Raw genomic sequence first — 25,293 nt, 5'->3', positions numbered from 1 at the left:
AGGGAGCTGGGGCTGTTGGCCTGGAGGCAAGGCTCAGGAGAGACCTCATCACTCTCTACAACTGCCTGAAAGGAGGCTGTAGCCAAGTGGAGATTAGTCTCTTCTCCCAAGTAACCAGTGAGAGGATAAGAGGACACACTTTTAGGCTGGACATTAAGAAATAGTTGCTCACAAAAAGGGATAATTGGGCATTGGAATGGGCTTCCCAGGGAGGCAGTGAAATCACCACCCCAGTGGTGTTTAAGACTGGATGTGGCACTTAGATCTAGCTGACAAGGCACTGTTGGGTCATAGGTAGGACTTGATGACATCAAAGGACTTTTCCAACCTAGCTGATTTTGTGATTGTCAGGTGACTATAACACAGCAAGGTGATAAACTGTTGGTGTCATTAAGAAACAGTTTAGCTATGCTGACACAAATAGATGACATAGATATAGCTATAGATAAAATAAAGTTATACTTTCTGTGTTATTCTCTGCATGAAGATTTGTCATGATGGAGTTCAGCTAAGGACCAAGCAATGATCAGAAAAAAATATTTTCGATTTATCCCGTTCCTCCTGCTACCTGCACTGGTTTTTGTCTTCTGAAATGATCCATTCTTTTGGCACTGATATATAGTTCAAATAAGAAAATATTGTTCTATATTGAACATCTTTGGGAGTTTGTCAGCCAGCTAAGAAACAAATGAATATCAACAATGAACTAATTTCTTTTCAGAGCCCTAAATTTTCTCACTGCTTCTTGGACAGATTTTTATTTATTTTGGGACAGACTGATATAATTTATTACAAAATTTGTTTGAATGGTCAATTTTCCAAGTCACTCAATGTTAGATAAATTGTGTCTGCTGTGAATCATGATGCTGTATAATGTGATAAGCAATGGGGAAAAAGAATTAAAAGCTAGCTTGCTTTTAATCTGCTTTTTGAAAAGTTGTCTTTTAGATGTCTTTTCAGTATTGACTACCATCAAATTTAGCATTCCTACTGGACTTTTAGAAACTCAGCTCCCAGTGAGCTAGTTTTGCTTTAGTTCTTCAGAAATTACTTGATTTTTGTAAGGATCAAAGGGTCTTCTGGTATTTAAAAATACGTACTTGATTTTTGCTGTTAATATCAGATTAACTGTTGGAACTGTGAAAGGAAGCACAGCAACATGTCTCTTGTCCAGACAGGAAAAAGACACTTTATTTTAACACCACCTTCCTTATGTACACTCACTCGCTAAACCAAGAACAGAACACAGCTCATTGGTCAGAGCGAGCAAGCACCTCTTGCACAGATGTTTTCATTATAAACAACAGAGTTCTCAAAATACACACTCTGTAAACAGTAGCAAGTGCCTTTGTTTGTTCCTGGGAAAAACCTCTGCTCCCAGGCCAACCCCTGGGAAATCTTCCTGCTCTCACACAGCTTTCCCAGGCTACTGTGCATCCATACTTGATCATGTCTATAATTACATAATATTTATAGATCAGGAATAAGTTATAGGTATTCTTGTCTTCCTTGTTTTTGCTAGTATAGACTGGATGATATGACGATGACGACTTAGTTTTGAAGGAATATTCAGGTGACATTGAGTAACGTTGCAAAAAGATAAGTAAAAAAGATTATTACTTAGTGAAACAGGGAAGCATGCTTTTGCTGAGATGGAAATCTTGGGTGCTGCATAGTGCTGTATTGAGACAACCTTAGCTGATGTTCTGCCAAATGTAGAACATACTAGAAACTGAATGTTTCTTTTAAAAAACAAGACAAAAATGTTTAATATATACAGTAGGGGCTGGCACTTGAACTGCTTTGCTTTCTTCAGTATTAAGAACTTGTCTGTTTCCTATAGTAGAGAATAAAATCCCCAACAAAAGCCAGTGCTAGAATATTTGACTTGCTGACTTTAGAAGCTGGTCAGCAATGTCCCCCATAACACATTTTGAATACATTGAGGTGATTGTTTTTTATATATATTCGTTTCCAGTGGGATTTTTTTTTTTTTATGATGGAGAGATGTTCTTTCTTTTATAGCTGTGATGAACTAGTTTCTAAATTAGGCTAAAATGGTGCTCAGCTATCAAGAAGAAAATGTTGAATGCTAAGTTTAAAAAATATCAGGTTTTGAGAGACCAGGGAAGCTGTTAATTACAACTCTAATTATTATGAGCAACCTCTACAAGTTGCTTTAATAAACCTTTAGTTTCTAGGCAAAACCAAATTCTGCATATTATGTGTGTAGTATATGATATTAAGCACAGTGGTGATGATGCTTTTTCCTTATCTTGAAACAGCAAATGATGAGTAATTCAGCCAAGGCAGCAACCAACATGCTGACCAGCAATGGCTGTTCGGTCAGCCATGTCCAAAGTCATCTAAAAAGGAGTTTCATACCTGGGAATCAAAGCAGAGACACCAGAAGCTGGTTAGAAATTGGCAAAAAGTATTTTTAAACATTTCAGTTCTCAGGTTTCCACTAGACTTAAATTAAGGAATTGTAGTGAGCCTTCACAGGGAATGTTTTTTCTGCAGTTGGAGCAGAGGCTGGAGCACCTTGCTTATAAATAAGTGGTAATGGGCACCCTTTGAGAAAAAGCTGCTAGTTTACCAGCTCACTAGGTGTGATATGGCAATTTCTGTGCTCTTATCTTGTTCTGTTACAGCTAGTCCCTCCATGAGGCTGGAGTCACAATGGCAGGGTTTGCTGGGGAGATCTACAGGCTTATCCAATTTTATGGATGATTGCAACACTTTCAGCCTCTCAGACTCATCTACAAAGGCAAGGAAGTTTAAAAGAACAGGGGAAATAAGAAAAAAGACAGGAGTCACCTCAAAATAAATTGATTTAACCTATTGGCATAGGTCCAGAGTTTATTGAAAAATAAGAGTTAGGATAATGAAGTAAAAAGTACAAACAAATTCCAAAGTTAGCAGAGATAAGAAAACAACATAAAATAATTCTTTGATTTGACAAGAGCATTGGGTGTTATCAGAATTATTAAGCCATATGATTTCTAGTCACCTGAAAAGAGCTATTCCCTTTTCTCTCCATCTTCTATTCTCTGAAAAGTTTTGTCATTTTAAGGCCTTTGTCAATGGCAAGCTTTCCTTTTTCTTGTTTAGAAGGTTGCCACATTTTTTAGCTGGTGCATAACAACAGAAATAGATTGGCTCCATAGTCTAACATGCCTCATGAAACACAGCTGAAGGCTTAGCTATTGAAGTGCTTACAATTGTTTCTGAGACTTACCATATATCACATTACAAGCAAGTAAATTGAAGGCTGTAATCACGGCTTTTATCTTGCAAATTTGCCCTAAGAACTTTAAAGAGGTCTGAATATTACAACTAAGGAAGAGGATGCTGCTGATCAGAGTAACAAAAAACATTATGAGACTTCAGCTTTCTGTCAAGGTACTAGAATGTATTACAGAAAGTAATTTAATTATGTTCTTTATTATCTATAACAATTAAAAATTGACTGGTTTATTTCCAAAATTTTCAATTAAATATAGACATTATTTTTTCCATAACACCAGAAGCTCATTCTTTGCCCAGAAGAAGTGGTACTATGAAGTATTCTGCTTTCTCCTTGTGTATCAGACAAACGCTGTTAATTCCGTCTTATGATACAGAAGTCTGCAAAGCCCATAATAGTGTCCCAAAAGATGCTGATAGCATAATTTAAAATGTAACGTTAATATTGGAAATATTATATAGGCTGCTTTTACAGATGATTTTAAACTATCAAAAGTACCAACCAAAGAAAATATTTTTGCATGCATTGAATGTGGAGTCTATAAAAGACTTAATTCAAAAAATTATGCCTAGATTTAGTTTTGATGTTGATCAATAGTACTAGTATTAGTAAGTATTGACAGAGTTTTAAATAATGAGTATATGCAACTTTCCATCAAAAGTATATTTAAAATATGCCCCCACTTCCTTCTTCACAGAAAGGAAAGCTAAAGATTTTAAAGGTGAAAAATTGTAAGTGTATTTGGCAAATTGAATAGGAATGAGGTAACCTGTAGATGATTTTATGAAATTGGAAAGAGGAGAAAAGATAGATTTGTAAACGTATTTAGAAAACTGAGCCCCTAAACTTCATAATTTTCCAGGCAAGTATAAAACAGAAATCCCTTTGTGTTCTTAATATTAATGGAGAGAGTGTCAGTCTTTTTTTCTTTATCATTTACATGGAAAACATAAGATAGGAATACCATGCATTCAGATCTGTTCAAACAAGGCTACGTTGATATGCAGTGGCTACAGAGCTAATTCAGAAAACTGCTCTCAACAAATTAGGACACCCTTTAATGTGTAGCTGTCACAGCAGTGTCTGGTTCAAATTGAAAGGAAATGTTGCACTGTGGATAGTGCTAGCAAAGGAAGATTACATAAAAAAACAGGATCATTTGTGTTTGTTCCTAAAGGGATTGTCTGGCCAGAGAGTTTGTAAATGTCTTTCCTGGGTTTTATTAAACTAATGTACCATGTCTGCATTTGATTTCTTTTTATTCCCAGAGGGATTATATTGCTCTTTTTAACTATGTTTACTGGAAAGTATATAATGTGCTTCTACAATATAGAGTTGAGCATCTGAGTATCAAACTTTCCTTTGCCAGATAGATAAAACTATAAAATGAAGTTTAACATTTTATCTAAGAATTCGTTTCAAAGAAGAGCTCATGCCAAATAAAACAGATAAACTCCAAATGATAAAGCTAACCTTTTATAACAATTATCCCCCTATAAAAAGAAGGACTTTTTCGTGAAATTTTTTTGTCTCTGTTGGTGATTTGGCACAGTCAATTAAAATCCCTGGAAGTGCCCAGAAATTCATTTTAATAGCAAAATAAATTTTGGCTACGAGTGGAGATGTGAAGGTGTATAAAGATACTTGCACTTTGTAGATACAAAAAACAAATTCCCTTTTCTGGATGAGCTCAAGGACTTCAGCTTTCTGAGAAAGCTTTTTCCTATGGAAAATATTCTTTCACAAGTGAGAAGATTTTAGCAGCTTGTTTGCATTTGATGCTATGTGGTAATTTAACTTCACCAAAAAGGACGTGTTTAATCTAGTGCAATACTGGTACCTTCTGTGTCACAGCCATTTCCATGAACTCAAATTCCATCAACAGTTTTTCAAAGCTAATAGAAAATGACATCATATCATAAAGAGAGAGATCACCAAGAAACGTTTTAAAAGTTTGCAACACATTAAAAAGCTGATGGCTGTGGTGGAGCCATTGTTAAGTGTGTGGCAGCGTGCAGTGATCACCACCCTGATTAAAAAAATATGTAATAAAAATGGCTGTGTTTTTGGAATTCTGGAATATACATAGAGTTGAGTTTGCAGTTGCTTGATTCCTGAGGCTTGTCACTTCACAAACTCAGCTTTAGTGTTGAAGAAAGTTGTCACTGCGGATCTGGCATGATAGAGTGCAGTACAATATGTTCTGACTTGCGTGTATCCTTCAGCAGATGAGTGTAGCTCCAGAGATGTTGACATGACACAAGCTACTGGTTTAGATCATTTTCCATGGTGTGTGGCAATGCTAGCCGTAAACATGGATTTTTCAGGCAAAGTTGTACAAAGCAGGAGAAAATTGGGGGAAACTAAAACTATTTCAGTTATTGTGGACTCCAGGCGTTTTATGATAAGAGCAAGGAATATTTAAATGTTGGCTGTGACCCAAACATGCATTGTGCCAGGAGAAATGTAACTACGAACTTCAAGTCTGTAAGTAAAGATGGATAGTAACCTTAGACCCGGAGAAAAGTTGTGTCCAGAATACTTCACATTGTTTTGCCGATTAAGAACCAAGTTTGATTTTCTTTTTTTTTCTTCTAGATCTTTGATGAAGACTATTTAATCACAGTTGTCTTGACTTTCAGATTTTTAAGCAAGTTTGTAACCCAACACTTTATCTTGCATGTTGCTGATTTCATTGTCTGGTTCCAAAAAATGCACTTGTGTCTCCTCTAAGGTCATTCTGCAGATACTGACACTACTCAATACAGTGAGCTATAGGCACAGTATTCAGAATTTTAGACTTTTTAGCAGAATATTAATAAAGATAGCAAAATGGTGTTGCATATGTTATGGGACAAGCTGAACCAGCTCTTATTTTTATGACTCGAGTCTTTTTGCACTGACACAAGCAAATGACAGCCAAAGGAAGATGACATATTTTCTAGTCCCATTTCACAGACTTCATTGTGAAACTACTGGTAAATGTTTTGTGATAAACTTTGCTTTAAATATATTAGAATTTTTCTTCTTCAAATCCATGGCATTAATCCATAACTTCCTTTACAAGACAAGAATTTGGAAGCTAATTTTCTAATTTTCTGCTCTTTTTGTGCCCATTTCTACTTTTTCTTCCAGAATGAATTTAAGAAATTCACTGCATGCTTCTCAGTCTCCGGGGGCTCATGGGGGTTCTTGTGTATTTTGGGGGGTTTTGTGGGGCAACCCTATTGCTTCTTAAAAATACCTATTCAGAAAAAAAGTGGAGATTGTTGACCATGATCATCAGGCAGGAAAATATGAAAATTGGAGAAGTCCACTTCCATGGCAGTAAGATTTCTCAATATCAAGAATTTTAAAGTAATATAAAGTGACAAAATGAATAAGTAGAGATCAATTTCATATGGAAAATTAATGCATTATCCTGATGTAGATAAAATAGCTGCTAGTGCTGATCATGCAATTCAGAGGAATTTTTTTTCAAAGACAAAATATACAAGCAAGTGTGAAAAATCATGAGAGTTTATTACTGAGTTGTTTTCTAGAGCAGAAATCTTACCTAACTTGGCAAATTTAGCAACAGGATTTCAGGAAAGATTCAACCCAATGTACATTAGAGGTTCTTCTTTAAGGAGAATAGGAAAGCTTTTAGGGAGTAGGGTCCTTCTTTTATGATCTTAATGATGTGAAATACCTTAGCCTATGTAAGACAGTCAGATCATACAATATTTCCTTATCTCATTTCTTTTCAAGGCTGAACAAGGCCTGGTCATTCAGTCTCTCCTCACAGGATGAATGATCCAACTCCCTGCCTTTGTGATCCTCCACTGAATTTAGGGCAGCACATGAAAATTACAACCCCCAGTTGAATGGGAAAGTGGTGTCTGGGTTGGAAAACAAAAGCTGCAAAAACAAGAGACATCCAGAGGAGAAAAACAGAGAAAAGAGATGCCTCTTAAGTGATGCATACAAATGCACAGACTGGGAAAGTAGAGCTGGGCCTGCCATTGAGATCTTGTGTGTTGGGGTCCAAGGAGAAGCCGGTGAGGGGTGATATTTTGGCAGGAATGTATTACAATCCACAATATTAGGATGAGAAAGTGGGTGCCATATTCTTTGAACAAATTAAAAACATCTCCAGATTAGATACCTTCATTCTCATGTAAAACTTTAATCTCTGACACCTGCTGGAAGGGTGGCACAGGGGGATGCAGTCAACTCAGTCTTCTGGAGCATGTCAGGAATACCTTAATGATATATTACACATTTTGATAGATAAAATGAATATATGTTACAGACATAAATAGTTTTACTGGAGTAACATTTGTGACAAATTTGCTTTGTAAAATCCATGGCAAAACCCACTTTTGTTCTCCAAATGATACTTTGCTTCTACTAATAAGAAAAAAGAAATTAATTGTAGTAATAAAAAAATAAAATAATAGAATAATAGTTGCAGTGCCTTCATAAGCATTGGCTAGACCTTGTGACTCTGATTTTTTGATGCTTAATTAACATTGCCAAATCAGAAGTTAAATTATGGGATAAGATGCTTTTAAATTAATGATTAATAGCACATATTTTTTTCTCTTTCATTCTTTAAAAAACCCTGTATTTAAATCCATATTCTGACCATAATAGACAGAATTATCATATCTCACTTTATCTTCTTAAGCTATGTGGTTTTGCCTGTTTAAAACATTTTTATAGCACAATAATCATATGATTCAATTTTTAGAGAAGTAATGATTTAGCTACTTTAATGCTTTAGAAGCTCTTACTGTGTACTTATTTCCAGGTATTCTGCCTTAAGGAAAATCCCTCTGTCTTCAGTAGGAATCATATCCATGTAACTGAAAGCAGAGGAACACTAACTGTCTATGATAAGTGGCTTTCTGCAATATAAAAGTGAATCAGAAGAGCATGGAAAGGCTGTCACACAGTTGCATGGATGTTCCTGGACAATTTATCTTGAGATGCAGTACTGTTTCCTTGTCTAGGCTCAGCAGATGGAAATTCTCTTGAAAACTGTCAGTAACGCTTGTTTCAGCATGCAGGAAAAAAACATTAGCTTTATTCAAGAAGAGACTGATGTTACTTCTGTAAGGTCAGAGCAGCAAGCTCTGTGGGGATGGAACCCTGGGTTGTGCATTTATGGTGAAGTAGGAGAAATTATTAGTTTTATCAATATAGCATTCCTCATAAACTTTCAGAATATTGTCTATTTTCTCAGTTGTCTGTGTGAGACGAATGATGTGTTACAGCAGCTTACATGCACACAACTAAAGTTATTTTTATCCTCAATTAGGTCTTGTCTGGGCATTACTTCTGCCAAGGTAGATAATTTCTGTCTTGAATACTCTTTTTGTAGCTTTGGCTGTTTCTTTATCTGCCAACTGCTGTTCTGCACCAACAGAAATTACTTAGGTCCAATCTGCAGTCTAGCTGTTTGAGGTGGTGGGATTTTTTTTCCTTTTATTGGGGGAGTGGGTATATTCAGTTAGTGAATGCAAAAGTTCCTTTTTCTTCTCAGCAGTGTTGCATCTTGACTGACAGTGTTGAAAAAAATGCATTCAGAACAAGTACTTCAATCTGTAGCCTGAAGAGCTTAAAGAGTGTGGAAGCTGCAGAGAGATTAATTTCTGCCTAGGGAGCCATGTCATCCTAAGAGTGTTAGAGGGCTAACAGAGGCAGGGGGAGAAGTGGGGATGATTCAGGATACCTGAAGTTAAATCCTGCTTTGAATCCTCTCCCAGACCATGTACATTGAACTCTCTTACTGTAAAGCTAACATTTCCATATTCTCATCCCTTCTGTGGGTTAAAAATTTTAAAAAGAAGAGTTGGAGTATGCATTTGGGTCTTCTAATTTATTATTGTGTAATTCTTGAAATGCTCTGCTGAATGAACCTTGAGTTCTCATTAATTTATATTGAATAAAAATCCTAGCAGAATTTCTTACCCTGATTAGTGTCTAAAATGTATCAGATTAGCTAATCCCATGAGGATAAATTAAAATTTGATGCCACTGATAAAGCACTGACAATTTTATTGGTGTTATAACTTTTTATGCTGGCTTTTTTGCCCCCCTTATATAGTTTTACATGGTTATACGGATTTTTGTATACAGTGCTATGTTTTGACTCCAAGGAGTATAAACTCATTAGGGAATCCTCATTGTTTATTAGTAGTTTACCATAGACCTCAGGCAAATTGCTGCCCTAAAAAGTTGAATTCTACTGTAGTATAGTCCTATCTTGAAATTAACATATTATTTTGCAAATTAAAATAAAGATGAAAATGGTTCCTCTGATGTTGTTGCAACTTTGCATATGATATCAATAAATGTTTTGCTATTAGCAAAAGGCATAATATGAGCTTTCATCACCAAAATGGATGCAGCACAGAGCAATTTTTAAAAATAGAATATATTTTCTCAATGGAGAGAAAGGATAAGGATCTCAGTAGTGCTTGCAATAGATGCATTAATGAAAAATATAATTATCTTTTAACTTTGCTAAAACAGAAAATGCCACAAATGCCTTGAATTAGCAGTATATTAGATTTCAAAAGTCATCTCTCATATTTCACAATTCTGTGCTCCTGCTTGTTGAAAGAAAGGCAGAAGAATTAAGTATGTGTACTAGGACAGATTGGGCAGTAGTGGTAATTTATGCATGGCACCGGTGCTTTCAGTGATCCTCTGATATCTTGAGCAAGGTATGATTTGCAGAAGCGCTTGGAAACTGTGTTGTACTGGTTTAGGGCAAATTTGGGGGAAAACCTCCGGAAGGAGCGCCCAGAGAGCAAACCCCTATGACTCCTCCCCCCCACCACCAGCTTCGGGAAGAATTTCCTCAGAGAGGAGTGGAAAAAAACCTGTTTATTTAACAAGCAAAACTCTCCCCAGCACAAAAAAAAATTAACAACACCAGATGACAAAAAAACTCTTTCAGAGTTCTGAAAGGATGACAAACTCAGAAAGTCTCTCTGGCGAGTGGTCGCCCAGTTATTGGTCTCCAGCGCTGGGGCACGACTGCTGCAGGTCACAGAATGCAGACTCCCGGTGTTTCTTGGTGTTTCCCAGGTCCCCGTCCAGAACAGGTTCAGATGGTATCCAGGAAAGGGAAAGAAAAAAAAAAAAAAACCAAAACAGTCCAGGGGAAAAATTGGACTGCCTAGCTGAACTAACTAATAAGCAAAAGCAAGGGCAAAAGCGAAAGTAGGAGCGAGATCAAAGCGAAAGCAAGCAAGCCTAGCCTTTCCTAAACACAGACCATTGGGGAGGTGAGCCGGCTGATAACAAGACAAAACAAAGCTTCACTTCCAGAGTCAGTCCTGAAAGCACAGGACATAATACCAAGCACAAACAGAACACACGACTGGGGATACAAGCACCATAACATCACCCTAGGACACTCTAATCAATGAGATAGATAGGAAGAGTCCTGTTCTTTTCTCAGGATTGGGTCAATACTATATTGACACAAATAAGAGGATGGTATATCTCCCTCTAACTGTTAATTTTCTAGGCAATTTGCATATGGAAAAGACTCACAAAACTATTTCTACATATTTATAAAATTTCAGTTGCAATGGCTGATTTAATTTTTTTACTTTCAGTAATTTTGTTTCTCTTTATGAAAATTCATTGGCTTCACTCATATTTTTTTTGTGGAAAATGCACAGTCATTTTACGACTCAAGAAGGAAAGAATATTTCAGACCGCTTTATTAACAATTTTGATCTTTGAGAAATCACCACCATTTGGGTTGAGACCAGCTTCTCATTAATTCTTGTGAAATGGGAATTCAGGTTTAAAATTTTGAGCAGATGGACAAGTGTATAGAGGAAACGAAGCTTTAGCCTATATAGGAAACACTAGGGAAGTCTTCAACCTGAATATATTCCTGAATGGATTTTTTTCTTGCAACTCTCCAAAGAACTTTATAAAAACCAAGCAAACTAAAAACTTCAAACCACACCCACAGCAGTAGAAAAAACAAATTGGTAGAAATGTAAAGAGTAACAGAGGAAAAACTGCACAGTCTTCTGGCTCTGTAGCAGTCCAGGAGCTGAGCCCACGTGGATGTTGTAATCAGTAGCAGCCAGCAAAGGTTGACTGTTGGCAATCATTAAAGGAGCTGGACTTCAGAACTACTGTATTTAATGTCAGGAGCCAGGTAATTTTTTTTTCTATTTGCTGTGACTCTTTAAGGGCCTGAAAGAGCTGGAGGGACCACACCTTGAACAAGGCATTTCAAGGGAGATTTTTTTGTCGGAGATGCAGACCAGGAGATTTTCAGTTAAAAAGCATAGCTAGAAAACAGATTGTGAGTAGAATGAAATAATCATGTGGCTTCTATTTGTTCACAGTGAGCATTTCACTGGTGTTTTTTACACATCACTAGAACTCTGGTATGTATTGAAGCACAATGGCAGAAACTATGATACCTACAGGATCTTACACAGCAAGTCTCTGTAAGACTGGAGGTTCAGCTTTTATCTTTCATGGCTAAAGACTTGTCACAGAACAAGATATGTAAGCCAGAATTACATCATTTAATCATTTTTCATGTACAATCATTCAAGGGAAAAATATTTATCAACATGAGCTAGAACACCATGATATAACTTTCAGTAATTCAGTTTTGCCTTCCATCAATTTATGGTCTCAACTAATGGCAACAGGATATGACTTAGATGAATAAAGTGTTTAGGCATCTCATTGCTATTGAAATGGTAGGAATCAGGTGCTGGAATACCTTAATTCCTTTTACTCTGACATCTCTACTAAGGAAGGATCACAGCAGTTGCAAGAAAGTGTCGTAATGAGTTTGTATCTGTATTTTAAAGTCATGTAAATGCTATTCAATCAGAGTCAGTAAAACTTTGCTATTTGTGATTTGACTTGGATAAGAATCCACTAATCAGGGCTCGATGCTCAGAACAGACAATGCAGAGGTAGTATCTGTTCTCCATTAACTATACACTTGCTGGTTCTTGTTGGGGATATGACCTGGTCAGGAAAACCCCAGTGCTGCAATGCATAAACATACAATGAGAGATTTGTGTCATGGTACATGCAAAGGTGATGTGAGGAAAGGGAGATCTCTCTACCTCATCTTTTGTTTGCCACTGTGGTTATTTGGTATGCAAGGGATTTGTATACCAGGGTACAGCGATTCATTGCCTTGCCTCGTCTTTCTGCCTAAAAAGCAAGAAAACATCTCATGGAGAAGAAGCTGCTTGAATACAGATGATGCGTGCAGAATATTTAAATCTCGTCCAAGTTTTGTTTAAGATTCCATTAGGACGCAGTTGTGAATAAGCTTCTTTTTGCATATGTAATTAGAAAGCAGAACAGATGGGAAAGGCATAGTTTAAAGTGATGTGTTCATTAAAATAACCAAAGCTGCAAAGTGTTTGTTTCCCAACAGTGAATTCAGGATATGAGACTCCTTAGGTTTCTGACATTTTTTCCCCTACTTTGAGTCTGACAACTATGAATGACAATGAGATCTCTTTTGTATCAATTTTTGTTAGATATCACCACTGTTCCTTAGGGCAGATCGACTGTTCATTCCCTCATATGTGGTGTGTGCTCAATTAAGATATACTAGGAAGCAGTGAGTATTAAGAAGCAGACACTACATCCAGGGATTTATTTTAATTGCATTTACTGTAAGAAAGATCGATTGGGATTTTAAAAATAATATAGTGATTTTAATGTTCTCTTTAAAAATATCTATGTGGATTGCATCCCGATAACTATTGTTATCCCTTGGGTTATTTCTACTTTTAACTTTCAGGTTTTTAAATGAAAATGAAATAATTTTAAGAAATATAATTAGGGATTTTTTATACATACAGACTCCGTCTATTTTTTTACTAGAAGGCAAGTCTTCTAAAATTGGTCTAACAATGTCTAAAAAATATTTGCTAAAGTGAATAAGGGCTGATCCTTACTTTTCTCCACCAAAATAGAAAAAAAGTTGTTTGACATAGTTTAAAAAATTAAAAGCATACCCCCTCTATAGGCTTGCGTCTTTCAGCTTCTAAGAAGAAAGGCTAATTTGAGGAAAGAATATTGAATCTTTCCAATCTTCTACCCCTGCAAAATGAGTTTTATTAATGTATTTTATAGAGAACTTAGAGCTTCAGAGCTTACTGATTCTTGTTGCACTTCTAGAAAGCTGTTGAAACTCATGGAGAAGTAGGCCAAAGGTTGGATATAATTTCCCAGTTTTTAGTAAATATGGTTTGATTTGGGATAAATTCTAATAGTGCATTCTAGAGAAGAAGATATCTAGTCACCATTTTTGTTGTCTTCTTCTCTCATACTGCTATGTATTTTTAATGCTCAGTATTTTTACCTTCTAAATATCAACCTTTGCTTCTTTTGAAGCCCAGTGTTCATTATTTGCCAATAATTTGTGTTTTGCATGGTCTTGTCAGCAAATGTATCTTTGCTGTTATGTGCTAAAAAGAAGAGCTTGTCAAAAATACAAAAGCAAATCCCTACCCTGAAGATAAGGAATGGATTATAAATCCAAATTTAGCTAGTACAGTAGATGGATACAAGAAATAAACAAATGCATGCTGTTTAGGATAAGGAAATAAATGTTTACCCATGCCAGTATCAGGAAAAGATTGTTTCAATTAGAAGTAAGCCCTGTAAGAGGGCTGAAGCATCTTTGTGGGAGGACTCTATCAAGTACATGGTAAATGCAACCCACCCTCAAAGCAGCTCCAAGTGCAAAGTCTTTAATCATCAAAGACTTCTGTATAAGCATAACTTTTCCCAGTGTGACTAGACCCTCTGTAATGTTCCAGGATTGGAAGGGACCTTAAAGATCATCTAGTTTCAACACTTTCTACCAGACCAGAAAGCCTTCTTCAACCTGACCTTGAACGCTGCCAGGAATCGGGCATCCACAACTTCTCTGGGCAACTTGTTGCAGTGTCTCACCAGCCTCACAGTAAAGAATTTCTTCCTAACGTCTAACCTAAATCTACTCTTTGTTTAAGCCATTCTCCCTTGTCCTGTCACTACACACCTTTAGGAAAAATTCTCTCTCCATCCTTCTTGCAGGCTCCCTTCAGGCACTGGAAGACTACAATTAGTTCACCCCAAAGCCTTCTCTTTTCAAGACTGAACAATCCCAACTTTCTCAGCCTGTCTTTACAGGAGATGTGCTCCAGCTCTCACAGCATATTGTGACTTCCTCTGGACGTATTCCATTAGCTCCACATCCTTCCTTTGTTGCGGGCCTCACAGGTGGAAGCATTTCATTCTCTGAGTAATGTCTTTATCTACAGTGTATTATAAAATGGACAGAGGAAGACAAGGCATAAATTAAAACCTCCATTGATGTCCTGCTTAACTACAATAGTGACAAAGAGTGCAGGTTGATTTATACCATTTAGGATTTTGGGTCTCTTAAAATGTTTTCTAGGTACTGTAGAAAATGGCTGCCCGTATGTTCTCTGAACTGCAGTAAATTAATGATCTGAGTATTTCAAAGATTTTTTTTTAGTCTTGATTTATCTTTTATGTAGCAGAATGACAAGCAATGTCTTGGAAAATAGCAAGGTGTCAAACAGTATTGATTTTGCGCTATTGCAGTGACCTAGAAAGTGTTATTTCTCATTGAAATATTATGTTGTGGTTTTCCCATAAAAATAGGATGATTCAAACTCTAGGAATGTTTCAGGTTATTATTACATTATTACATTACATAATTATTTAAAAAGGCTTTTTTTTTCCTTGCTGAAAGTCTATAGAATTGTTCCATGATCAGATAAAATTATCCCTTGATTTGTAACTATCCCAAAACCTGCATCTTACATGTATAATTTGTTTTTCAATGAAAATTCTGAGAAGGGATCTTCTTTTTTTTAATTCATATAATTGAAACTTTTTTATTACTGACTGGAAAACAGTGGAACAATAGACTTACTGGTATTTTTAATTTTGTGATTTGAAGTAGGGAGTGATGAACAAGTAAGGCTTAAGCAAGAATGGATTCTTCCCCTGAAAATTAATGTTTCCAGTCTTCACTATGAATGAAAATGAAAGTCCCAAAATTTTCAAAATAATTATTTCCACCAGAAACAGAACAGACATTTTCAAAAATCATCCGTGTCCTCCTTCTTATAGATCTGTAAACTCAGTACACTATGACAGTACAGATAAAAATATAAAATCTATGAGCTTTGCTGGTTACTGGAAATTCAGTGTGGGGAATGATAAGAAAGTAAGGCTAACTCATCATGTTGGCTGTCTCTGTGTGAAGTAAATGGGAAGTAACTCACTCCCCAACTTTGAATAGGAAGCTGAAATGTGGAATTAAAAAGAAGAAATTATACATGGGAAAATATACCCAAGTTGACTTAAATTCTTTATATTCCTTGAGATATATTGTGCATGTGTCATTTAGAGATGAACTATGTTTTTCATACTGTTTTCTGTTCCACTAAATCTACCTATGGAATAAATACAATAAAAACGGGAAACACAGTGGAATATTCAAAATTTAAAGAAATTAAGCCTTTGAAATTCAACTCTTGTAATGAAGCTAATACTGTTTGTTAGCAATCATTTTTAAATGGTGTAAAATAATTAATAATTTCCACTTTTGCAAGTTCTTAGCACTCTGAATCTAGTTTTATGTCTTCTCCATAAGACATGGAGACATGTCATGTGTTTGTTTCAGTAGTTTGCTCAGTCTGCAGTAGGAGCAGATCAAATTATTTGTTTTGAAAATAAAGCTTTATGAAATCTTTCATAGCCGCCTTTTACCACAGGAATAGTCTGGCTGGCTGTGCTGATTAAACTTACAGGTTTTTATGCACAGGAAAGATTCTTGGGTGCTCAAAGATATTTGGGCCACATGCTCAGTGATGACTTTACTGCTGCTGAAATTGGAGTTCTCTATTGACAAAAGTTCACATACAGTCATTCTTGCTCAAGTTTAAATGAGTTGCCCAGCATGTGGTGTAGAGTGCTGTGTGGTATAAATCACAGTATGTCATGACTCACTTGGTTCATGTCACTGGGTCAAATATTTTGGCTGCTGACTGTGTGAATATGTTTCGTCACATTAAATTCTGGAAGAGAATAAAAATAAATATAGGAAGCAGATATTGTCTGCAATTGAATTCATTGCAGTGTTATTACCAAAAAGCTCCATAAATGCTCCTTACCTTTTTAAGGAAAGTAAACTGTAATATATGCATCTGTTTAGTATCTTTTAACAACAATCTTTTAGTTCTAATCTCCTTCTAATTTTTGAGTCTATTGATTTCCAATTGCATTATTTGTCGTTAAAAGGCAGTACATGAAATAAAGGGAGCATTGTATGAAAAAAATATGTATCCAGTGCCTATTTTTCTGCCATAATAAAAAGTGCCAATAATAAACATAATAAAATTCAGGATATAGCCTGTAACTATTAAAAATGAACAATTTACACCAAGGTGTGAATAATAGCTCTGAATAGTAATTCAACAATTTTAATACACCAGTCTAGTTTCAGCATGATGTAATGTTCTCCATAAACAATTAACATGTCATTTTTTTTTTATTCTTCCCTAAAGATAATTCTTTATTCTTTTATAATGCACTGTCCATAACGTTTTGTTTATTTCAAAAATAGTGCCATATTGTGGAAATTAGGTTTGATTTCCAAATTCCTCACTCCTTCAAAAAGGCAAAATATATTATTTATCAGTAACTCATCTTTTACCAATCTAGTATCAAACCAAATTCTGAATTTTGGTGAAGAAGCAGGGTTTTATTCAGCAAAATATTTAATGATATGCAGAACTGTGAGCATATGCACATTCATGGAGATGTGCGATTTTTCTACATCCTTAGATTGAATGGAGTTAAAAATATACTTAAATTCCTCCAGCGAATTCAGGGTGCTTTCAAGATTTCACGTGGGGAAATTTCTATGTAATCCAACATTTTCATAACTTCTTCAGAGCATGCACCTGTAAAAAAATTTTGAGGGAAATAAAGCAATCCTCGACCCACTAGAGGTTAAATGTATCAACAACAAAATGAACAAAGTAGTCATCTCCCCAAAATTACACAGTTTGGTGAATCAAAGCAGAAGAGGATAAATGTAATTGATGCTCACAGGCTGCTTCTGATGACTGGCTGGTGGCTGCCCTGCCTGCTCAGACTGAGCACCATTCCTTTACCCTGCTGGTCTGCTCAGCAGCACATTTAGCTGTGATGCACTGTGTCTCTCCTTCATCCTTTTGACAATTTATTTCTTTACTTGCTTGGAAAAGCCAGAAGGCAAACCTGAAACTGGGATATAGGATATTATTGTTGCTGCTCTTTGCAACATTGACTAAAAGTCTTGTCTCTTGCTTGTTAGAAATGGTCATAGGGCAGTTTGCCTTGCAAAACTAGTGTTTCCATCTCATGGCCTAGATGTGACTACTGTGTCACATCTCTCTAACTTTTCTTAAGCATGATGTGAAAAATGCTTTCCATCTCTTCGTACATAAATATAAACAACTTAGGAAAGGAATGCTAGTACTCAATATTCCATTTCTACAAACTTTTCAAAGGATTTGTAGGTGAAGACTCTTTGAAACCTAGTTGAAATTTACAATGACTTTTTATCAATTACAGAAGGCCAAAGTCTTGTCTCAGTAATATGAATACACTAAATAAAGAAATTATATATTTTTATACTTCAAAGTAATTTCCTTTAAATGTACTTAACAATATCTCCTGGTCTAATGTAAATCTCCTGCATTATGGTAAAAGCCATAATATCTATTTTAACCTCCATAGCATTATAGTATGTCACACTTTTTCAGCAATTGCATTGATGAAGGAAATTTTATATATTGACTGTTTACCTTTGCCTTTCATAAAAATTTTCTAAAATGCCCACATTTGAACATTATTTTTTTTCAGTAGCCATCAAAGGTTTTCTTGACAAAGATGGCTTTTGTACAGTGCAAATTTCTTATATTTTGTGTGCCATCAATCTCAGATAGGTAAATTTGACTGGGATATTAGGATAGGGAGAGAAAACATTATCTCTGCTATTACAACAAGCATGCAGAGCTAACTCTTCCAATCTCCATTCACAATAGTTATGAAGAAGCTGCATTCTGTTTTGAATTATTAGTCTCTGCAAAACTAGATCTAATTTGAATTTGGGAATGTGTGGGAATATTTTTCCTGCAAGTGCTTTTCAGTAAGGGTATTTTTTGGGGGGGTTTATTTGTTTTAAATAGCATTGAACTATTCCCTACAGCTAAACTATCCTGTTTATTTTGCTGGGTAAAGCAGGGAGAAAGTGTCTATTGTAAATCTTGAGAATTTTAACAAATTAGTTGTCATTGGCATAGCGCTCCTCTTTTAATTACAATGAAAGACAACCACATAAGTCATCAGATCATCCCGTTGATATGACAACATTAAAATGTCCAATGACCAGCAAACGTTAAAGCCTGTAGCAGCTGAATTAGTTTTAGGTTTGTCTAAGACTGAGGCAATGCTGCCGCCTAATGATGGGAGTATATAAGATGCAGTATAGCAAAGTTGCTTGTTTGGCAAGCAAGCAAGGCTTGTGACATCAATTGAAGACTATAAGTGAAATTAAAAGCAATAAAAATTGGCCCATGGACTAAACTACATGATCTGATGGTGTGCCAAGACATTTATTTGGTTCAAAGCTAAAAGCAAATAAAACCCTTGTAAATCACATCAAGTCTGTAAACATTTTTTCTGTGTATTAATGTCTGTTATGATTATAAAGAGAATGATACTCTACTTTTTCTCTGTTTTGATAGATAAGTTTTTTAATTTCATGTATTTCCTAATGCTTGCCATTATAATAGCTATATCATAGTAATAAACTGTAATTAAAGCATTATAAAGGCATTGATTGGTTAGCAGGCATCCCATTAAATCATTATAATTATATAAAAATATGATTAGGGCAATAGCTTTAATGTATTTAAAGCCTGTGCTGAAGTTTGTTCTGCATTTTTTTTAAATGGGAACTCATATTTCTTTTGTACATGCTCAGATTTTTTTGTTTTCTATTCCTCTCAGCTGGGCTGACTTCTGGCAATCAGCATCTTCACAATGAGTTCACATCAAAGCAACTGCCTGAGATCTAAATCTCCCTTCTGCTTATACACAACAGGTGCAGGAGGATGGTCTCCATCAGACAGTGATCATTACCAATGGCTGCAAGTGGATTTTGGGAGTAGGAAGCAGATCAGTGCTATTGCAACTCAAGGCAGGTACAGCAGTTCTGACTGGGTCACTCAATATCGGATGCTCTACAGTGATACAGGGAGGAACTGGAAACCATACCACCAAGATGGAAACATCTGGGTAAGTAGTTATTATGAAATGGAGGTGTGTGCTGTAATGATCTTTATTGTCAGTGCTTCTTTTGGAATTCTATGCCTTGTAGAACTCTTCAGTGTTTATATCAGGACAGAACAGAGCTGTGCTCAAAACACAGTGATTCAAGTTGCAGCTGCTATCAGGAGGGCAATCCCCAGATTAGCAAACCCATTTTGAGATGACAGTATTTAGCAGAACCTGTAAATATTTTTTGGTTGCTGGTATTGCTCAACTGGTCTCTTATGCTTTACCTCCTCTTTCCTTTTAACTAATTGAATGGAGCAAGATAAAATAATGATTTTGAAAATGCTGCAGTTCAAATTCTGGAATATAATCTTTTTCCTTGTGTGTATATGTGCTGGAGAGCAATTTTATCATGTATGTACTTTTTTCCCTACAGGTGCTGCAGGGATGTGGGGTTTTTAGCTGGGATAGAGATAATTTTCTTCATAGTACCTAATATGGAGATGTGTTTTGGATTTGTGCTGGAAGGAGTGTTGCTAATTCAGTGATGTTTTCCTTACTGCTGAGCAGTGCTTGCACAGTCTGAAGGCCTTTTCTACTTCTCACCCTTCTCCAGCAAGTAGGCTGTGAGTGCACAAGAAACTGTGAGGGGGCACAGCCAGGAAAACTGGCTCCCACTGACTGGGATATCCCTTACCATATGGAGTCATGCTCAGCATGTAATACTGGGGGCAGGAGGAAGAGGGCATGTTTGGAGTGGTGACATTTGTTGTCCCAAGTCACCACTACATGTGATGGACTCCTGTTTTCCTTGGGGTGGCCAAACAGCTGCCTGCCCATGGGAAGTGGTGAATGAATTCCTTTATGGCTTTGCTTTTGCTTTACCTACGAAGCTGACTGTATCTCAGCCCATGAGTTTTCTCACTTTTCCTGTTCTCTCCCTCATTCCATTGTGGGGAGTGAGTGAACAGCTGTATGGTGCTTAGCTGCTGGCTGGGGTTAAACCATGACAAGGGATATTTATGCTATAATAATTTTAGGGAAAAGCATATAATTTGGCTTAGATTTTTACATTTTTTTCATGGATAAACTGCTTATTTCATTTTTGCTGAAAACACTAGCCTTCCATTTTGCTGACAAAAAATGATAGCTATTACTTAGCATGCTATATTCATACCATTTCTTTCAGATGGTATTCTTTTGAAAAAGTATACTTTGAAAACAGCAGATTTTTTTTATTCTTTCTGAAACCAAATCAAGTAATTAGCTATTACGTCAAAGCAGACAAGATTTAGCATGATATTTTAGATTCACGTTTTTGCCAGGTGCTTCTTTTATTAAGGTCTGTTATTAAAAATGAATGTCAAATATAGAGCATAAGGTGAACGATTTTATCTATATAAGACAAACTATTAATATATGGAGTGTGTAGAAACAGTAATTTTTTATTACAGTATTGATTTATTGAAAAAAATTTTCCCTTATGTGACAGATAGGATTATGAAAGACGGAGAATTTAAAGCTGAAGAGGTAGACAACCTTGAAGAGAAAAAAATATAGAACTTTGGCTTAGATTCCTTAGAACTTTAATATGCATGTTATTCATCGGGGTAGGGGACAACTTATGCTTAAGCTTGATGAATATAAAAATTTGTCTTTTAAGGCCACTTACTGTAAATACTAAATGCTAAAAATATTTTTATATACCTACTCTGAATGTGTAAAAGCTTCTCCAACAACTACTGTTGAAATCACCAAGAATGGGAGAGAGTTTTGCAGCTGGCTGAGTGAATAATATATAACGAGGAATAGTTAGGCTGAGTAAAAATATGTTCTTTAATAACTTTTGGTGATGTTTAATTTGGTTGATTTAGTCACAGCTGTGATTGCTTGTTTCCAAAGCAGACCAGCTTTCCAAGTGAGAGCTTTTTAGCAAGTCTTTATTCTTATAGCGTTACTTGATACAAAAATGTTGATAGCTTCTTCCTGCAAGAACATTTCCTTTTTCTCTTTATTAGCATTTATGTATGCTTGATGGATTCAGGGTAATGCTATTGGTCTGTTACTGACCATTGACATCACTTGCAAAAGAGTATGATGAGCCATGCAGGTCTGCTGCTTTTGTTTGGAATGCTGTCTTTGGACATATCCTAGCAAGCTGGTTGCTGCAATACTGCTATTATTCATGTCCTACAATTTTTGCCCAATATTAGAAAAGCAGATTAAAAAATAAATACTACCTTATCCCCACTTTCTTTTAAGAGTAAAAGTGGGCTGTTACCAAAAAAAGAAAAAGGCCACGGTTCTTGACTTTAATTCTAGTTTGCCTAAAATAGTATTGCTTTGGAGGTTAAATGATGTTGCAGCTTTGGTTTTATCTTGGAAACACTGTTTATTAACTATTAATAAATATTCATCTTAATATGTTCTGAAAACAGGGGAGGTGCCTGAGCATGGAGAAATTCTGTGATCCTATTGTAGTAGTAGTGTTACAAGGAGACAGACTTCAATGAAAACAGAATGGTGTAGGTTTCCCATAAAATCTTCCATTTAGTGTCAATTTTTACAAGAAATTAAAAGCAGTGCTATAATAGTGCAGCTATTAGGACCAGACTAGACTACATAAGCCAAGTATCTATCATAGTACTTTAAACTCATAAAATCAGATTCTTCCTGACTGAAATGACTCTGGTGATCTTAAAAGTCTCATGATTCTGTTACTCTTTGAAATCTTTTTAGAAATAATTTATTCTTTGCCTTTTGATTTGTGCCTTTTAAGAGATTTATTCACAGGAGAAATACAATATACAGCCTTTGATTTTAAACAAGTCCATCATCTCTATGCCTGAATGTTGCTGTTTTCTGACAACAGCAAATTTAAAATTAAATGCAAAAGCAAATTAAAAGAGGAAAAGAGAGGTGCAAAGTTCAACCATATTTAATACTGAAGTAGTTATAGTATCAATTGACATAGAGGATGAGATGTGAGAAACAAAGGGAAATAAAAATAAAGCTAAATAGATGAATTGGAGAGGGAGCAAAGGAGAAATAAATTGCAATAGAGATATAGTCAGGAACAAACCATCATAATCTGCATAAAAGGCTGAAGTGAACTCTTTCTGTATGCATTAGTCAGGGAGAAAAAGAAGTTCTATAATTGCCTCCTAAGTAGGAGAGAAATCAAAAATCTACCAGGAAGCCTGTGATGGAGAAAGTGCTTTCAAGGTGATTTTAGAGTAAGCTTCCCAGTTCTGTGAAATAGATTTTGTGACCCCCGCCCCTCCTGGGCTTTTGGATATTTTCAATTTTCATGAATTTTAATAAAACAAGTGAATGTGGCCTCTTTCCATAAAACGCCTACCAACTAGAGAATTTTGATCACCTCTTCTACCTTCACTCTTGTAGTCTGAGATTCTAATTTTGATAGGTCATGAGATTTCTCTTTATATGTCAATTCACTGGTGTGGCACTGTGACGCTACCACACAGAGAGAGAGAGACACTCTGACTCCAAGGAAGTTGAGCAGGACAAGAGCACTTTATTTTCATTACAAATGTATTTATAGAATCCCAGCAATGAGCGCGGATTGGACAGTGATGATGAGACCTCTTGACTCCACTAATTCAATCACCTGTTCCTCAATGCTCGCTTACTCCAAAGAGGAATGCAAAACATCACTGTTCACCAGAAAGAGTGTGAAAAAGTGTAACAAGAATGTATCAACATCAGAAGGCCAGAAACACCAGGGCAACACACTGGGGTGTCTAAAAAAAATAAAATAAAAAGAAATCTTTGTTTTGGTATAGATGCTCATTTTGGTTTCTGTATCAATGCTGTCTATTTGCCTAATGAACACATACCAGACATGATTCTACATATAATACTGTTTCTATTTGCTAACTCAGATATAGATGATATAAGTGTCTCTTGTTAAGCATAATGCAAGTATGCTCTATAGCTATAAGAAAATACTGAAACACTGAGACTCAAATTATATGCATCAGTGGCAGAGGCTCAGAGGCATGTCTAACATTGAAACCTTTCCTAAAGGAAATTGGAAGATCCTTGCTGGAATTGAAGAGATATTTGAAATACTGTCTTTTAAAATTTGATTACTCTAACGGAACTTGATATCAGCTCTCATCCATCTCATCATTTTATTCTTGGGGGTATCAAAGTTACAGAATCAAAGAATAAGCTGTGTTGGAAGGGACTCACAAGGGTCATAGAGTCCAAATCCTGAGCCTGCACAGCACCATCCCCAAAGAGCCACGCCGTATGCCCCAGAGTATTGTTCAAACGCTTCTTGACCTCCATAAGGGCTGGTGCTGTGACCTCTTCCCTGGGCAGCCTGTTCCAATGCCTGACCACCAGCCTAAACCTACCCTGACACAACTTCAGTCTATTCCCTGGGGTCTTGTCACTGGTCACTACAGAGCAGAGATCAGCATCTGACCCTGTCTTCCCCTCACAAAATAGTTGTAGACTGCAATGAGATCTCCCCTCAGTCTTTTCTGTGCTGAACATACCAAGTGACCTCAGCTGCTCCTCATAACTCTTCCCCTCAAGGCCTTTCACCGTATTAGTTGCTCTCCTTTGGACACCCTCTAATACCTTCATATCTTTCTTTTATTGCAGCACCCCAAACTGACCCCAGCACTCAAGGTGAGGCTGCCCCAGTGCAGAGCAGAGCAGGACAATCCCCTCTCTTGCCCAGCTGACCATGCTGTGCCTGATGCCCTATAGGACAGGGTTGGCTCTCCTGGCTGCCAGGGCACTGCTGACTCTTATCCAGCCTGCCATCAACCAGGACCTCCAGGTCCCTTTCAGCAGTTCCAGCATTTCATTGCCCAGTCTGTCCATACATCCCGGGTTGTTCCCTCCCAGGTACAGAGTCTGGCACTTTCCTCTGATAAACTTCATAGGGTTGATGGTTTTCCAGGCCTCTAATTTGTCCAAGCCTCCCAGCAGGGCTTCTGCCTTCATCAGAGTCAACAGCTCCTCTCAGTGAACTTGCTTAGTGTCCCTTTCAGTCCTGTGTCCAAGTCATTCATGAAGATGCTGAAGAGCACACGGCCAAGGATGGAGCCCTGCAGAATGCCATTAGTCTCCAGTCTGCTGTCACCCCATTCACTGTAACCCTTCATGCCTGTCACCCCATTCACTGTAACCCTTCATGCCCATCCATAACGCAGTTGCTCACCCATCACGTAATGTGTTTATCCAGCTGCGGGCTGGATATTTTGTCCAGAAGGATGTAGAAAGTATCAAAAGTTTTTTAAAAATCCAAGAATATTATGGTAATTATGAGTCAAAAAAAACAAAAACAAAGAAAGGTCTAGATTCTCCACATATTACCTCCAAATTACATTCTGTACCTGATTCATATCTTCAGCCTCAGTGAACAGCAGTGGAACTGCAAAGATGTAAATGAAAGCAGATTTTGCTTTATTACAGAAAATTTAGACCTTGACAATGTGGCTGCTGCTGCAATTGAAAGCAATTATGTATTTCCGATATTATTATTGTTTTTCTTTCAGTTTAATTAAAACTCAGAGTGAATTATACATAAGATCTGGTTTGGTATTATTTTTATTATTGAAAAGATATTGAGTAAGTACATAGTTTTCAATATGAATAATGATTTTTGGAAAGGAATTTATCTACTTACCTACTGGGTTTCA

The 25,293-nt window shown here is 36.4% G+C and overlaps 1 protein-coding gene across 3 annotated transcripts in view; it reads left to right on the top strand.

The window, feature by feature from the left end:
• CNTNAP2 (contactin associated protein 2) overlaps window positions 1–25,293 on the top strand; it is a 1,082,030-nt gene that overhangs the window by 361,730 nt on the left and 695,007 nt on the right. For all 3 annotated transcript variants that reach the window (XM_088167403.1, XM_088167401.1, XM_088167409.1), the window contains one exon: window positions 19,437–19,630. In XM_088167403.1, the coding sequence (XP_088023529.1) occupies window positions 19,437–19,630 (194 nt within the window). The remainder of the gene's footprint in view (window positions 1–19,436; window positions 19,631–25,293) is intronic.

This window comes from Sturnus vulgaris, chromosome 1 (assembly GCF_052056855.1).
Source record: "Sturnus vulgaris isolate bStuVul1 chromosome 1, bStuVul1.hap1, whole genome shotgun sequence".
Lineage (NCBI taxonomy): Eukaryota > Metazoa > Chordata > Aves > Passeriformes > Sturnidae > Sturnus > Sturnus vulgaris.
Note: the sequence above shows the minus strand (reverse complement) of the source record. Positions and strands in the feature narration are given on the sequence as shown.